The sequence below is a fragment of the Acomys russatus genome, chromosome 28, assembly GCF_903995435.1.
Source record: "Acomys russatus chromosome 28, mAcoRus1.1, whole genome shotgun sequence".
NCBI classification, from domain to species: Eukaryota; Metazoa; Chordata; class Mammalia; order Rodentia; family Muridae; genus Acomys; species Acomys russatus.
In genome coordinates, this window is record NC_067164.1 from 33,705,154 (window position 1) to 33,719,266 (window position 14,113).

Consider the following 14,113-nt stretch of genomic DNA (forward strand, 5'->3'; position numbering starts at 1 on the left):
CATAACTATCAAAGAATTATTAATCTGCAAGTTATAAACTTGTGACAAAGTACAAGGTTACTGGCCCTGAGCCATACCCTACACCATTTCCTGCAGACTCAAGGCCAAGGCTCACTCCAGACTTATCCAGTAACCATCTCCAGAGACTGAGGCCCTGGCATGCCTACGGCTAGGTAAGTTTTTATAACTCTAGATTTCACAATGGCCTTATTTGGATACAGGTTCCTGGCATTTGAGTCCTCATGGACCGAGGATCCTAGCCAATCTCTAATGACTCAGTTACCAGGTCCTCAACAGTAGGTATAGACTCCAGGAACAGCTCTGCATATACAGGCGTCAGGATGTCCACCTGGTAACTCAGGCACTAGATAGCCTGCCTAAAGAAGCCATGAAAGACACCCTGGTCAGATCTCTCTACTGAATGACAAATGAGAAGATTTTCCAGAGAAAGCTAGTCTGCTAAAATTGCAATAAGTCCTTACTTCTAATGTTCAGATGTTAATGTAAAGCAAAAAGAAACACATAAACCAAGGGGGAAAAATAACCACCAAATAGGACAGTAAAAATTTCCCAGTAGCTGGAAATATGTAAGCTACTTGAAAAAGAATTCAAAATCAGTGTTTGAAAGAAGTTTGGAGTACTTCTTGTAGGCAGGACAAACTTCGGAAGATTTTGTGGGTGTGTTGGTGTCCTCCCTCCACTGGAAGTTTTACTTGGCTACAGGACGTAGCCTTCTCAGGTTCCACATACCCTGATGGAAGAATTTAATGTTACCATAGTGAATACTTTTCAAAACATGTGATTTATTTCTATTGCCTTGGGAACTATGTCTTCCAAAAGCTAAGCTCTACTTCTAAAAAATATAGGTCAAAATCATAAATGTTGCTAAAATGGAGGAGATTAAAAACCTAATAAGAAATTTAATCTATTATAAATAAAAATAACAATAATTAAGAAAATATCAAATGGATTAAATGTGATTGTCCTCCATAGACTGTGCTCCTTGGTCAGCCATGCCACATGGTAGGATCCATCAATGGAATATATTCAGTGCTAATGCAGAACACCATGCTAAGGTAGTTAGCAAAAGAAAATGGAAGAATACATAATGGGCAGATTATATGCCATTGTACAGAAAAGTTGGCAGATGCATGAACATAACAGTCAGAAGGATTGGAGATTAAACTTAACTTCAACATTATTTTATTTGTAGTACATTGATAATATAATAATCATCAGTAAAGGATAGGTTGATGCATTGATACTGAACATGATAAATATTGCCTTCATTTTACTAGATTGATCACCAATGAATTTTTCTAAATTATATTAAATTATTTTACAAAAGTTGTTTTAATTCATTCTGTATTGGCATCATAGTTTCTACAGGATATTGATACCACATGCTATAAATTTGGTCTTTTCGGGCATCTCTGAGCCCTAACTTCTCTATTTTCTTTCTTCTTGAAATTCCAATACTGTAGAATTTAATTAACACACCTATTCACATAACCTATAACTTCCAGAATTTCATATTGTTTCCTTATAACTCTTCTAAAACCTGAAGTTTCTATTTAATGAAGGCAGAATGTGATTTGCCTGTCTTGGTGAAGAGGAAAAGGCTACTTCAAAGGCAAACAGCAACCCACAAACGTGTTTATCTTCATCTCAGTGCCTCTGGTTTGCACTTTCTCTGGCAGCACTATGTGACAGACAGGTTTCATATGGCAGTGTGTTGCTTTACAATCTGTTCAAACACAGCACAACAGCCATCCTCAGCCAAGGTCACAGTCATGATGACATTTCACTAATCCGTATGAATTTGTTGACTTATGCATTTTCTACACATGACACGTTTTCTCTGACTATACATTTTAAAAGAAAAATAAATATATGAAACGGATTCTTAAAAAAAATGAACACAAACCCAAGGCTAGATGTTGAATCATCTAATTTAGATGTACTTATATAGAAATGTGAAAGTAATTAAGGTGATGGGAACATGGCCCAGTTTCATTTCCTGAACAAGATTCTTTTAGGGAAAAATGAAGGCATGGCAGGCATTGCCATATGATACTTTCTTTTTGTCTATTCATCCACTCAAGTTGCCAAGTTGTGGAAGTAACTACATCATTAGTAAAGTCTAAATTCCTAAACAGAAGAGGTAAGTTCAAAGCTAAAACATGATATTATATAACCAGAGTTAGAAAGTAAAGAGAGCCACATGTTCTTTCTCATTGAATGTGATCAGGAAGAAGACAATAAAAGCAGGTCAGATATGATGTTCATGTAAATAAATGTGGGCCATAGTGTATAAGGTGGAGACCCGGAGAAAAACTTAGTGTCTTGTCACAAGGACACAGCTCAGGGTGGCAACACTGGAATCTAAGCACAGCAAAGCACCCTATCTCTAAACCACCATCCCCTATCCTACCATGGTGACAGCTCAAAAATTAAATAAAACAAAACTGAAGGAAAAGGGAGAGAAAGATGATTTTGTGAAGAGATTATTTTAAAAGTAAAGTACATACGTTGGATACACATACTTCGGGTATGTGTTGGAACAAGAAGTCTTAGAATAATTAATGACAAAGGGTTCTCTTCCAAGGCTTCCTGTCTAGGCTGTTGGTTTTGGTGGGGGGGTGAGTGTGGGGTAGGTATTGTGTGAAATTCCAAAATAATCAACAAAAATATTATTTGTAAAAACAAGAAATCATGCCAAAGAGTAAACAGAAAGAATGACTGTCCATGGAAAAGGAACACCTCTAAAATAAAGCACCAAACAAACTATTACACCAGCCTTTATGAATACTACATAAGATTCATGAAGAATAAAAGTGGTATTCATGTATCTGCCTAATTTAATTTGCACCTTATTAAACTCACTGTGTGCTAAATACTTATAAGCTTTCCAAAGCAACAAGAGAGTGCTGAAGGAAGCCAAGAAGAAATAAAGGTGCTTTATGAGACACACTCTTCCCATCCCTCTTCCCCAGAACCTTCCTTGGGAAGGACTAACAGTGAGGAAAGCACTTTTTTAAATCATATTTCCTTATGAGTAGCTTGGAAAAATGTGCATCTAATGAAATTCAACACTTATCCTCTCATGAAGAGAATCTAGTAGAAAGAAATCAATGAAGCCAAACAAGAAGTTACAGTGAGAACTTGCCCCAAACTGCTAGTTAGCCATATCTGGTCCAGGCTCGAGGCTGCAGCTGCCTGTATGAAGGTGATATGCTCAGCAAGTAAATGTTCTCCATACTTTAAAACCTAATTCTCACGATTTAGCAAAAATCATCAAGTACTTTTGTTTGCCACTGTGTGGCAGTGCTCATATTTATAGTTCATTTTATCTGAGCCATCTCCTTAAATTACTCTAACAGAATGAGCCAAATTAACTCTTCCTAGATACTTTATATACATTTAAAACTCACTGGGGCATAGTCTTGCTAACTGAAAGGTATTTGAGATGTTGATGCGAATCTCTGGGTGTATAAGGACATTATAAGTTCAACTCTTTAAAAGAATGCTTCAAGATGGATGGGGGTCCATGAAAGACGGTAGAACATGCATATTGAGACAGCAGAGTCTTTGGGCCAGGCCTTGCCTCAGAGATAAACACGGAGTCACAGGTTGTAGCTCATACAGAGATTTTACAACAGTCATCACTAAAACACACACCAATTCATATTTTCACCAATACCACAACAGTTTATACCTGCTGAGTTATATCTCAAAGATTTTCAATCTTCTATCTTTTTCTCCTAATAAGGAGCTCAAATGGATACCAAAATACTATTTTGTTCCATAGGTAAGTTTTTTCTTAAGAACAAATCTTTTTATGCTTTGTGTGCTCAAATGTGTGTAGGTAAACAAACGTGCACATTTGTGTGTGTGTGTGTGCATGTGGAGAATAGTTGTCAAGGGCAGGTTGTCCTTCCCTATTGAGACAAAGTATTTCCCTTGAAGGCAAATCCCATTAATCTGTCTAGTCTGTCTATCCAGCTGATGAGCAGACCTTACTGGCTGCATCTCTTGCAAGATGGACTGATTACAGGTGGGCCTCCGCACCTGGCCACCATGTCTATGGATGCACTCAACACAAAGCCTGGTCCTCATGCATAGTGTAGGTGTTCATATACACTAGTCAACCTCCTCAACCCTCTAGATGATTCTCTTTCCATGGCAATATATGGTATTAGCATTGGCTTACCTGGTTTAAAAAAAAAAAAAAAAAAAAAAAACTAAACAAAGTAAAAGAAATCCAAATCACATACTCACAGTCACACCTCAGCTTTTGCCCCTCTTCACTCCTTTTGTTACAATTACTGTCTCAGTGGCAGGTGCCCTTTACTCACCCTATAAATAGAAGGGGGTAAATGTGTAGTGTGTGAGTTTTTTTCTGAATGGTCTCCTTTGCGTTCAACCTTCCAGGAATGCACACTCGTTTCCTGGTGTGCTAAGAAAATACATAGGCTCTTTCTCTGTGGTGGAAATTATTGATCTACGTGAGAGGTAAAGCCACAAGAGCAGCAAAAACTTATAGGCTACCAGAGTCAGCAAACTTCCAGAGCAAACAGCACATTCTAGTGAGAATAACCCAAGGCTCTGAACCATCATTTATTTGCTCATCAGCTAGTGTTTTCAAAACTGTCAATATTTGATATAAGATTTCCTAGGCTTTTACACTTAATGCTGTTGCTGCAACTTCTAAAAAATACAGCTGTAAACAATTCTGTTTTAATAATGTGGGAAAGTTGTATTCAAGAACACAACTAAATTCTGTATAAATTAGCTCTGCAGTTGTGCAGGCTTCTCTCACTGCTACACAATATAGGTAGAATTATTAGAATAAAGATGAGTTATCAGTGATACAGAGAGCATAGGAAATAATCTGATATAACTGAACCAGAGGAGCTATAATGCTATGGTCTACTCTTGTTATTTCAGACTCTGTATCTGCAAATGTGCTTACTCACTAAAATATATTTCTAATGTGCATACTAGTGCTCACAGAGCTTTCAAAGTCCTTGGTGGGCATGTGCCATGTGTTAAAAATGTGAACAGACCGACATCTATGATCTATAAGAATACAAAAGCAATGATAATCTTTCCTAGTGGAGCTTGGAAATAGTGAATATAGACTTTTTCCATGCTCTTATCAATACCATTAGAGCTTCAGCTGGGCTGTGCACTTTGCACAGATACAGAATTTCTATCCATAGAGTAAGTAAATGAACAAATTATTATAACCTTATCCCTGTTTGCAACACTGAAGTACTTAGATATCATTGTCACTGAGGACAATTAACAGATACATATGCAATAGATGTGTAGAAACAGTAGTTGTTATCAGCTTAGGGACAAATCTATGTACAAAGTGCTTGCTATATCCAAATCTGACTTTCCAAGCAAATTCTTGATCAAGGAAGACCATCCAAATTAATTACATAAAATTCTTTGAAATAATAAGGTTATTCTTCTAGAATTAGATTTTTAAAAAACAAAATATATTACTTTGAATTCTCTGACACAATCCGTCAAATTTAAAGTCACTATAAGCATGTGAAAAGATGAAATCTAATTTCCATATTTCAAGACCTGTTAAAGACAGTTAGTTGAAATTTGAGAGACTGGGATAGTGAAACATCATGTTTAAAGGCATCTTGTGATGTAGAATGAGTTAAAGGCTGCACTGGGCTACACACACACACACACACACACACACACACACACACACACACAGAGAGAGAGAGAGAGAGAGAGAGAGAGAGAGAGAGAGAGAGAGAGAGAGAGAGGCGAGAGAGAGAACATGAAATCCTTAGGTAAAAACTTGGCTCACTGAAGAAAGCATTCAGTAAGGTCATAGAAGTTAAGTCATGAGAAAAAGGAGGCATAAAATACTCAAGCTTAGATGGAAATTAAATCATATTTTATGATACTTGCCGTAAATATTTGTGGGGTCTGGGGAAAAATGTGACCAGGGGAGCGAGCCTGGAACAACATTGAGGTTAAGGTGTGTCCAAACCACAAATTTCTCTTCTTGAGACTGTCAAGTAGAACTGCTCCCTCCCTGTTCTGGGCCTGACTGTCCTCCATGTATGTATCCTTATGGCTTCTACCTTTGCTACCCTTGAGGTTGTAACAATCCCTGGTGGCCAGGTTACAGGCTGAACATCATCTCTCTTTACAAGATCACATCTACAAAACAGCTGGAATTCCTCTTCATGCAAATTAGCCAGTCCTAGCGCCTTAGCTCAGGCTAATAATGATGTGCAGTCACCACAGAGTCTCTACCCACTCCCCAAAGATTTAAATATCCTTGTTCCCCCAGTTAATTAGACAACAGAATTTATAAATATTGTATTATATTTTGACATACAATCCATCTCACAAAGTACATGCAAAAATGTGGCATGAATTACTAGTCAAAATCAACATATGTCATTATTCTTATAAAATAATGTTAAAAGAGTTCAACAGTGAGAAAGGAAACTCTGTCTATACAGATCCATCATTCTCTTGAGGAACAATATTACTTCTGCATTGAAAACCTGCTTCTTCCTTGTACGTTTGGATGCAAAACTCCCTTTAGCTTGCCAATTTTTGGCCCGCATTCATCTGATGCTCTCAGTTTCATGAGGACCTGTTTGTCAGTTGCTGGTCTTAATGCCTTTGCTACTAAGATCACATTTAGCAAGCCGTTTCCTACGCCTTGGTTGCAGAACATTCCTTACTGCCTCCTCTAACAGGTCCAGGGATGAAGTCTTATGATGAGGTTCTCCGTCAATTTAGAGCTGAGGTGCGTGCAAGGAGAGAGGAGGAAGTAGCTCCACTCGTGCCCTGATAGCTATAAAGTCTGACAGGCACTATTTGTTGAAGGCGCTGTCTTACTCCAACTAGAAAGGCTAATCTTAAAAAGTGGCTACAAAAGCAGATATTACCTCAAGGTAAACATAGAGGAACACTTATTCGCTGTTAGTGGTAGTGTTAACTGTGGTATTCCCTATGTAAGTCAGTGTAAAGGGTCTGCAAAAAGATTTTAAAAAAAACTTTCTACCGCATCAGCCAGCTATTCCCAAAGGACAATGTATCCTACAACAGAGATACTTACACATCTCTGTTTGTTTTTGCTCTATTTATCATAGGCAGAAAACAGAAACAGTTTAGATGTCAATTATCAGATGAATAGATAATGAAAACATGGTGTATTTACACGATGGAATGTTATTTTGCCATAGAATAAAAATGAAAATGAAATGTGCGGCTTAAATACATGGAGCCATAAACAATCATTCTTAGTGAGGTGCCCCAGGCTCAGAAGGACAGACACCACCTGCTCTTTCTCATATGTGCGAGTTAGATTTGAAACTTTCAATATGTATTTTAAAATCAGACTACACTGAGAACTCAGGACTACTAAAAGTCCATATGGTACTTCAAAGGAAAGGGATAGCCTGAAGGAGGAAAGGGGGAATAATAGAATAAGAAAGATTAAACAGGGTGGTGAATGGGAGGGAAGTATACAGGATGGAGTGACAGGAGAGATAATTAACACTAAAGACCTATTAAATAGCGGTACAAAAATCTGACTACTGTCAAAGTTTCATAAATTATGCACACACACATATAAAAAACATTAAATGATGGCAGTCTATAATGACAGGGCAATACCTCTCCCAGACAGCACGCTATATCAAATATAAAAAAAACTGTCCAGTGTCAAATATATGTTACCTCTTTTCCATTTGTCCTTGGGCCCCATAGAACCCCAAACACTAGAAGCTACTGTCACTGGTGTTGATGACAAGACAATATTGCTGAAAATAAAAAAATACTTGAATAATAGTACTTAGAACAAAAAAAGCTGGCCCCATCTTGAAAGTTTCATCCTTATGTAATAGATTTCATAGTGTTGTAAGGGTCTATTTGTGCTACTAGGCAAGAAAGATATTCAATAATCCTAAATTGAAAAGTGTTTGAGCTATAGTATAGACTGTCCTGGCAGGGTATAGCCATTGGTGCAATGGCTTTAGGATTGTTAGAAGAGTAACCAACCACTTTCTGATTATATTTAAACCCCACCCACAAGACAGAACTCATGCTTGATATTTTTAACTGTGCCCAAGACCCATCAGTGCATCTCATCAGAAGAGCTTCTTTTTGGCGTGGGTAGGAATTAATACAGAGGCCCGCAACTGGTCAAAATGCAGAAAATAACGGAGTGTGGTGTTCTCAGCTCTGAGAGGAACATCTATATCACAGCTCCTCCTCAGAAGGCTCAGGAATCATCATGGAAGAAGAAGAAGAAGAGGACTGTAATAGTCAGAAGTACTGGACATCTTCAGTGAAATGATATTAGCTTGACACAATAGGACTTCATTCAGGAGCTGTTACTACCTGCTTAAGATCTGCAAATGATGAAGCCACCAAAATCTAAGCATGGTCACAGAGGGTGGTTACCAAGTCCCACCCTAGGCTAAGAAACTAGGTGCATGCTGGTGTATGCTGCGGGTGTTTTTAAAGTTCTCATGAAACTCTCACATTGTTCTGTGTTGAAGTGTTCAGAATGATCATTTTTTGTTACTTGGATTTAAAAAACATATTCTGCTGACCCTCCTCTTTAACACACTATTTTATCTGGGGTGTTGAAGCTTCTGCCTCATTTCCACCAACCTCTTAGCCTTGGGTAAGAGAAAGAAAGTTAGTGGAGAGAGGGAGCACAGACTTCTTTACTTCTCTGGACTATTTAGGGTCAATGAGTTCTTTGGGGCAATACCAATCTCTGTCAACAGCAAATGCAGCAAGCAGTCCCTTCTGGCTATCTCCAAGTCTCTGGTCTCTCCAAACTGCTACAAGCCACAGGCCATACTCAACATGCCACCACGACACTCCACACTTTCTCTCTCCAGGCCCTCCTATTTATCACCCTCAGAGTCCTAGGCCACACCCTCCTCCATGCCACACAGAGTACGCCTTTACCAGCATGTAAAGACTATGCCCTGAAGAAGGCAATTATGAGCTGTGGACATACTAAAGCCTAAACCAAAACCCCACACTTGGGATTGAAACAAAGACATGTGTATATATCATAACTGAGTTCACAAAGAAACAAAAATTTCATTACAGTATTCTTTTTCTTTTCTTTTCTTTTTGAGGTAATAATATAATTATGTAATTTTCCCTTCTCTTTCTTCCTATTAAAGCTTCCTATATACCACTCCTTATTCCCTTTCAAAATCATGCCACTTTTTAATTAATTGCTATTCTGTTCTGTATATACATGTAAATTTCTAAATATAAGAAGTTATTGCAAAAAAAAGAAGTTATTGCTTAATGTTAAAATATATTATTTCTATTACTAGTAAAATATTTCACTTCCTTTAGTTTTCTTTTCTATTTTATTAAGGTAAATGTTTTTATTTTCATTAAAATACTATATCATTCCCTCTCTTTCCTTCCACTGGTCCCTTTGCCTTTTTCCCGAGACTCAGCTTCATGACCTCTCTTATCTTTAACTCTTATTGGTATACCCATACATGAATGTGTGTGTGTGTGTGTGTGTGTGTGTGTATGTGTGTGTGTGCACATGCATGTGCATATGCACTTGTGGAGTTCATTTACTGTCAGTTGTATGTGCATGTCTGTGCAGCTGATCACTTGGTATTGGGTAACCACAGCCAATTAGGAGGCTCATTGCAGAAGAAGACAAATTTTCCCTCTCTCATCAGTCATTAATTGAAATAGATTTTCATCATCTGGGGTAGGGTTCCATGAGATTTTTCCCCATCTGCATTGGAAAGGCCAATGGCATTGAGATTGTTCACATCTTGTTTATATAGATTGCTGAGATTCCATGGATGCAGTATGCTTGTTCTATCAGGAAGACAAACTCCTAGCAGACTTCCTTGCCCTTCCATTCATTTATTGATTTGTGTTTGTATTTTTGTTTGGTTTGAGACAGGGTCTCTCTACACAGTCTTGGATGTCCTGGAACTCACTGTGCAGACCAGGTTAGCCTGGAACTGCCTCTGGGTCCTGGGACTAAATTAGAAATGTGCCACTATACCTGATCCATTTATTTTTGTTGTTATTGTTGTTTGGTTGTCTTTGAGACAAAGTTTCAGTGTGTATCCCTGGATGGCTTAGAACTTATTACCTAGACTATGCTAACCTTATGCTTGTGCATTTCTCTTGCCTTTGCCTACCAGATACTAGAACCCTGAATGTGCACCAGCAGGGTCAGTGCAAAGTATGTACTTTTTTATTCAAAGATAAATCTTGCTTATAGGGTTGACATAAAATGTGGATGGTATAAGCAACCATGTGAATGGATAAACTCTACATCCACCAGTATTTGTTACAGTTAAATGGATTTTGGGTTTTCCTCCCACTACACAAAAGCCTGGATTTGTGTAATACTGTTTCCTACATAGCCAGGAATGGGATGCAAACTGTTGAATCCCCGATAATTGAGGATTTGAGGCAATATTCTAAAGGTTTAATTGGATCTGTTTTAGATCTTACCATTATTAGTTCCTACACAATATATTCCGTGCCTTAAATTATTTTCTCAAAACAACCATGAACAAAACATCTATTAATTTCAATTTAGACATAATCTATTCTTCTGTTACTCTAAATATTTAATGATTTTTCCAAAAATTATAAATACCAAATTACTATCATATTTTTTTTTAATTTTGAGAGTTTTACATTATGTGTTAGAGTTGTATTCCTGTTGGTATAGAACTTATCTAGCCTTTAATATCACATTCAATCCCCAAACCACAAAACCTGGCCATGCCATTACATGCTAGTATCCCACACCTGGAAGGTAGAGACAAGAGAATCACATGTTCAAAGTCATCCTTCCATTCTCAACTCTATAACGAGATAAAGGCCAGCATGGGATACATGAAATCCTGTTTCAAAAAAAAAAAAAAAAGCTGTTCTTTGTGCCTCTTCAAATTTATACCATACATATCTTTAAAAGAAAATAAATGTATACATAAAATAAAGTTCCTTATATATGTCATGTCTAATAAAAAGTGTTCATTAAGATGTTACTCGAAGTAATTTGAAAAAATTAAAATCATATTGAATTAAATATCATTCTTCATTCTCATATCCCTTTTTTATCTAGCTAGCTCAAAGTCTGTGCCACGACTGTGGCACGTCTATGAACCAGCTTTCTTTTGCCTGTGGAAAATAACTGTTCTCATTTTTCTTCCAGGGGGACCACACTTACTGTGGCCCATGACTCAATGTAGTGCAATAATCAGTTCTCATCAGTTGGCTATAGATAGAAATGAAGCTCATAGCTCATAAATCCCAAACATGTACATTAAATAATGCACCTGACCTTTGCTCCTGTGTCTTTTCTCTTTGCTCAATAGATGAAGTAGGTTTAGAGGAGAGCATGAAGTCGTGGGTGCAAGGCAGGTACCACAGAAAGCACTGATGGGGCAGAAAGGACTTGCATGCCCTGAAGCTACAGAAATTGCAGATGATGCATGAAATGTTGAGAGTTGACAACTCAGGAATTGACCTTAATGACACCAAATTCTGTGTCTTGACTTTAAGTTACCAACAATATTTTCAACAGAAAATTATGAAAGAAATAGAACCTGATGTCCAAATTCAATAGACCTTTATCAAGTCTTCCGAGGTATCCATTTTGGTTATACATAAGAGACAGAAAAAAAAAATCTTGGACACATCTCAATATTTACCTTGACCTACTATAGCTATGATCCTTAAAGCAAGCACCCAAAATACAATTCTAAGAAAGCTTTTTTCAAATCATAGTTTTTCCAAATACATGATAAAAATAGAATTTAAATGATACTTTTGATACTCAAATAAAATCTCAACAGTTTAACCATGTAAATCTATTTAAGTCCTGACTAATCCTCAGTCACAGCCATAGGAGTAGGGAGTAAGGGGAAAATGGGAGGGTGGAATGGGAGGACACAAGGGATGGGATAACAATTGAGATGTAATATGAATAAATAAAAAAATATATTAAATTCTTTTTAATCCTGACTAATCTAGACCATTAAAATATAAAAAGCTGAAGATACACACTGACACAACACACTTGTCACACATGCTCACACGCACACACATACAGTAGGAATATTCATGGGTCAAATGTTTGCTCTGGTGGTACATTAGCAAGATGACATCTTAAAGGATAACTGGTATTGCCTCTGGGTCAGATAGAACGTGTGTCAGTCCTGCAAGGCAAGGGCACTGCATTAGGTTTTCAGAGGAACTGACTTGGCCTGGTTCAGCTACATTGCAGATATGAAGAGAAAGATATGAAAAAGGCAGATGGCATGGTGGCTAGGAGCCTGGCGGCTCAGTTTCAAATCTAGAAATGAACCCTGGGACTCTGGAAAACTAGTTTTTCTAGTCCTTAGTCCCAGAATAAAAAGTGGAAAATCATTTCTCAGGCCATTAAGAGGACTTGGAAGATCACACAATTTAAGTATGGAATGAGGTCTCAGCCAACAGCAAAGTCTAATAAATATTGGTTATTATTTATAATGTTCTAAGGATCACATTATCTTTATGTATTTAATTTAAGAAAGACATTAGATAATTTATGTGATGCCTTTAAATTTTTAAATTCTAAGTCTGTATCTCTTGAAATTAAAAGTTTAAAACTCATAGATTCCAAGTAATTATATATATATATATCATATATATACAAATATATATATATATATATATATATATATATATATATATATATATATATAATCTAGACTGTGTGCAGGTGAGAAGGTTTTAAAGACAATAGGTCGCATAGCAATGAGAATTCTACATTATCAAACGTTCCAATGCGAGCTGGCTTCATGTATCCATTTTCACTCAAGACTTGCATCTTAAGAGAGACTCTAAAAATATAATTGGAAGCAGCCATTTAAATAAAACCATGTCATTATTTTGGGAGTCCTAAAGCATTAAGGAATTACCAACCTACAAAACCTTGAGCATGTGCAGAAAGTACATGGAGGCAGTACTCTGAGCAGGGCAAATGGAGACTGTTCTGAGTTTATAAACTGACAGAAACATAAATTTCCTTTTCACTCAAAAGAAACCACAGTGGTCAGCTCTGGCATGCTGAGACATAATGTCAACGTTAGTAGTATTCTGTTCGTTGCAACCAAAGAGCAAATGACTCACTTGGAATCTTGATAATCTCACAAACCTCATTTATACTAATGACTATCCATTCCAACAAAGATTCTATTAAGACTCAAAATAAGTAAACAGATAAATCATGCTAAACCATTCAAAATTATTAAAATTCAGTCCTAATAATGCTTCCAGTTGATTTTAGCCGGTTAACATATAAGAGTTTTAGTATATGGATATGGTTAATGTAAAGTATGTGGTGATAAGAGACTATATTTTTATTCTGGAAATCAACTTATGCCGAGAACCTTACCTCCTGCGTACATGACAGCCAGCATGATGGATGAGATCCACGCGATTTGACTGTGGGAGACCTTAAATATTTCCTGAATATCTTTGAAGAATACTGTGACAGACTTGGGGAAGGCATAGGAAAACCCAATGGAGATAAAGGATGCAAAGACGACTATCCAACCCCATCCTCCATCTGGAGGAAGGGGTTGTTGAGTCGACTCAGGAGACTTCGGTGGCATTTCAGGGCCTCTGCTGGAGACCACAGTATCCTGTTGAAAAAGAATTAACAACAGTTCATGTTATATCTTTGCTGTTGTGTACCACCCTGGATAGTTGTTCAAATAGCAGTTTCATTGTAGCTACAATATGACTTTTATTAATACATTTAATACTCTTGTACTTGGCGAATTATTAGAAAATCAAAACAAAAAATACAGGCTTGATTACTAAGAGGTAAAATCTGAAAGCCTTTAATTATGGAAAAAAGCATTTGGACATGAAGTTAAGAATCTAGATAGAAAGTGCCATGAGGAAAAGAAACCACTAACCTTCAAGAGAAAGTGCTTTCTTCTGTGTGTTTGTGTGTTTGTGTGACTGCATGCGTGTGTGCATGCCTGTGTTTGTGTGTGAATGTGTGTGCCTGTATGTGTGTCAGAGGCTGACATGGTGC

At 37.2% G+C, this 14,113-nt stretch overlaps 1 protein-coding gene across 1 annotated transcript in view; it reads right to left on the reverse strand.

Annotated features, from left to right (window-relative positions):
• Window positions 1–13,821, reverse strand: part of Slc16a7 (solute carrier family 16 member 7) — a 50,667-nt gene extending 36,846 nt beyond the window's left edge. The window contains exon 1 of the mRNA XM_051170775.1: window positions 13,463–13,821. Within this exon, the coding sequence (XP_051026732.1) occupies window positions 13,463–13,682 (220 nt within the window). The 5' untranslated portion in view covers window positions 13,683–13,821. The remainder of the gene's footprint in view (window positions 1–13,462) is intronic.
• Between the last annotated feature and the right edge of the window lie 292 nt (window positions 13,822–14,113).